Here is a 3,601-nt window from a genome sequence, read left to right as displayed (position 1 = left end):
CCTCGACGCCGCTTACGTCACCCTCGAGCCTCAGCTTGGGCGCCGTGCCGTCTTCGCCGGTCGACGCCTCGCCTCCGGCTCCGCCTCCTCCGCCGCCGGCCACGGGGCCCCTCACGCGCGCCCGTGCAGGGATTCACGTCCCGAGCACGCGGTACCCCTCGGACGAGTACGTCTGCACCGCTTCGACTTCCGCGCCTTCACCATCCACGCCATCGCCCCTGCCCGCCTCTGCCCGGGCTGCTTTCCGCGACCCGCAGTGGCTTGCGGCCATGCAGGACGAGTCTGACGCCCTGCAGCGGAACCAGACATGGACGCTTGTTCCCTGACCCCCTCACGCCAACATCATCACCGGGAAGTGGGTCTTCAAGCACAAGTTCCATCCGGACGGTACTCTCGACCGTCAAAAGGCGCGGTGGGTGGTTCGTGGCTTTCGCCAGCGTGCCGGCATCGACTTCACCGACACCTTCGCCCCGGTTGTCAAGCCCGGGACGATCCGCACCGTCCTTCAGCTCGCAGTCTCCCGTGTGTGGCCCCTGCACCAAATGGACGTCTTCAACGCCTTCCTCCACGGCCATCTCGAGGAGCAGGTCTTCTGCCAGCAGCCCACGGGTTTCATCGACAGCGCCCACCCCAGCCATGTGTGCCTGCTCTCGTGCTCGTTATACGGGCTCAAGCAGGCCCTACGCGCCTGGTACCGCATCGCAGCGTATCTTCACCAACTCGGCTTCCGCTCCACCCGCTCCGATGCCTCGCTGTTTGTGTACAACAATGGCGCCACCACTGCGTACCTGCTGCTCTACGTCGACGACATCATCTTGACAGCCAGCTCCACGGACCTCCTGCGACAGATCATCGAGCGTCTTCGCGCTGAGTTTGTCCTTAAGGACTTGGGGCCCCTACACTACTTCCTCGGCATCGAGGTCGTACGTCGCACCGACGGCTTCTTCCTTCATCAGCGCAAGTACGCCCACGAGCTCCTGGACAATGCCGGTATGCTTAATTGGAAACCCGCGGCCACGCCTGTCGACATGAAGTCCAAGCTCTCCACCACGGATGGTTCGTTGGCCACGGACTCGTCATTTTATCGCTCCATAGTCGGCCCCCTGCAGTACCTCACCTTGACCCGCCCCGAGCTAGAGCATGTTGTCCAGCAGGTGTGCCTTCACATGCACGCTCCACGGGATCCTCAATGGGCTGCGGTCAAGCGGATCCTCTGCTACATTCGTGGCACCATGGACTTCGGCCTCTCCCTCCACGCCTCCACTGCCACGGACATCGTCGCCTACTCGGAGGCCGATTGGGCAGGTTGCCCCGACACGCGTCGCTCCACGTCTGGCTACTACGTCTACTTCGGATCTTCGCTCATCTCCTGGTCGTCTAAGCGACAACCCACGGTCTCTCGCTCCAGCTCCGAAGCGGAGTACCGGGCTGTTGCTAACGCGGTTGCCGAGGTCTCCTGGCTACGGCAACTGCTCGTTGAGCTCTCATGTCCTGTTGCCAAAGCCACCGTGGTCTATTGCGACAACGTCTCCGCCGTCTACCTCTCCGCCAACCCGGTCCACCATCGCCGCACCAAGCATATTGAGCTAGACATCCACTTTGTTCGGGAACAGGTGGCCCTTGGACACATTCGAGTATTTCATGTGCCCACCTCCCAACAATTTGCGGATATCATGACCAAGGGTCTCACTACGGCATCATTTGAGGAGTTCCGGTCCAGTCTATGCGTTCGACCAGGCGACGTTTCGACTGTGGGGGGTGTTGAGATACATATCCTTGTATATCCGGATGTGTATCTTCTGTAGTTATGTATAGCGATACATATCTTTGTATTTATTATTGGGCCCACCTCCTTCCTTGTATAGTCGAGGACGTGGCCTATATATGTAACTCCATATGCACCCAATCAATACATTGTGAGTTGCATCCCTTTCTACACTCCCTGCCACCTGCTCCGTCGCTGACGAGATTATCAATGTAATACGGCAGTAAGGGGTGATACACAATATCCACACTATTAATATTTAGATTCAACAATATATGCTCTCTTATTGTTGAAAGTTTAGATCTCAAGAGTCAATTAATTACGCGCAACTTCTAAAGATTTTCTACAAGAGGTAGTGGGGGAACTCTTTAGTAATAGTATTTAATATTGGAATCTAGTAATATAACTTTGTAAGATACATAAATTAATAAGTGATATATATGGTGTTTAAGATTTTTAATATTTTATATATCACGACCTTGGAGGCATTTTATAAGGGCATGCACAATGATCTTATCTTTAGGAGAGAAAAATGAAAAACATCTTTTCTTCTCTTGACTAAGAGTTCATACTTCGCAAGTAAGATAAGGCATTTTCTCCATTGTCTGAGATATCTTATCTTATACACAATTTTCTTTTGTATTTTAAATCATGATAACATTTAAGGATCACGCAAACAGTAATTATAGGAGATAACACTAAGATAAGGCAGTTATTGTACATGGTCTAAACAATTCTCCTCACGAGATATTTTTCTATAGATATTCTAACTTTCATAATGATGTTGGTTGGCATCATCTGACTATATATAATCAAATGATTAATGTGGTAAATACATATAAAAGCAAGATGCAATCTTACTAGATTTTTGTAATGTTGACAGTGTGTGCATCATGAAGTACTTGGTATAGGTTATGATTGTGATCTCTTGTAGATTATGAAGTTAACTATTACTATGATAGTATTGATGTGATCTATTCCCCCTTTCATAGCTGATGTTGACAGTGTGCATGCTATGTTAATACTCGGTATAATTGCAATGGTCTATCATGCACTCTAAGGTTATTTAAATATGAACATCGAATGTTGTGGAGCTTGTTAACTCCGGCATTGAGGTGCTCTTGTAGCCATACACAATGAATGGTGTTTGTCATCGTACAAGAGAGTGTAGAGAAAGTAGTATTTGTTTATTCAGTTATGTGATCAATGTTGAGAGTGTCCACTAGTGAAAGTATGATCCCTAGGCCTTGTTTACACCACAGAGAATTGCCTCCCACGCCAGCAAGCTATTTTCTGGCACCGTTTGTTTACTGTTTTACTACATTTTTACTTCCTGCAATATTACCACCATCTATACCACATGTATTTCAGTATCTCTTCGCCGAACTAGTGCACCTATACATCTGACAAGTGTATTAGGTGTGTTGGGGACACAAGAGACTTCTTGTATCGTGATTGCAGGGTTGCTTGAGAGGGATATCTTTGTCCTCTACCTCCCTGAGTTCGATAAACCTTGGGTGATTTACTTAAGGGAAACTTGCTGCTGTTCTACAAACCTCTGCTCTTGGAGGCCCAACACTGTCTACAGGAATAGAAGCGTGCGTAGACATCAGTCACCCTCGAGCCATGTCTCGGGTGACCCCAGGTCGACACCCGCGTCGACGACTGCCTCGACGCCGCCTGCGTCGCCCTCGAGCCTCAGCTCGGGCGCCGCACCGTCTTCGCCGGGCGACGCGCCTTTGCCGGGTTCATCCGCCTCGACGCCGCTTACGTCACCCTCGAGCCTCAGCTTGGGCGCCGCGCCGTCTTCGCCGGTCGACGCCTCGCTTCCGGCTC

General features: G+C 51.0%; 1 protein-coding gene across 1 annotated transcript; it reads left to right on the top strand.

Annotated features, from left to right (window-relative positions):
• The first annotated feature begins 542 nt into the window (after nucleotides 1-542).
• LOC139837805 (uncharacterized mitochondrial protein AtMg00810-like) lies at nucleotides 543-2,121 on the top strand. Its single transcript, XM_071827088.1, has 2 exons — nucleotides 543-1,556; nucleotides 2,062-2,121. The coding sequence occupies exons 1-2, from the start codon at nucleotides 543-545 to the stop codon at nucleotides 2,119-2,121; spliced, it is 1,074 nt and encodes a 357-aa protein (XP_071683189.1).
• The last annotated feature ends 1,480 nt before the right edge of the window (nucleotides 2,122-3,601 follow it).

Source organism: Lolium perenne, chromosome 3 (assembly GCF_019359855.2).
Source record: "Lolium perenne isolate Kyuss_39 chromosome 3, Kyuss_2.0, whole genome shotgun sequence".
In the NCBI taxonomy this organism is placed as follows: Eukaryota; Viridiplantae; Streptophyta; class Magnoliopsida; order Poales; family Poaceae; genus Lolium; species Lolium perenne.
The sequence above is the reverse complement of the archived record's forward strand: the minus strand, read 5'-3'. Positions and strand labels throughout refer to the sequence as shown.

Excerpts from the sequence above, each read along its gene's own strand:
- LOC139837805 (XM_071827088.1), top strand. The coding sequence starts at position 543 with ATGGACGTCTTCAACGCCTTCCTCCACGGCCATCTCGAGGAGCAGGTC. Across the intron at positions 1,557-2,061 it reads TCTACCTCTCCGCCAACCCG|TTTAGATCTCAAGAGTCAAT; the intron begins GTCCACCATCGC and ends TATTGTTGAAAG.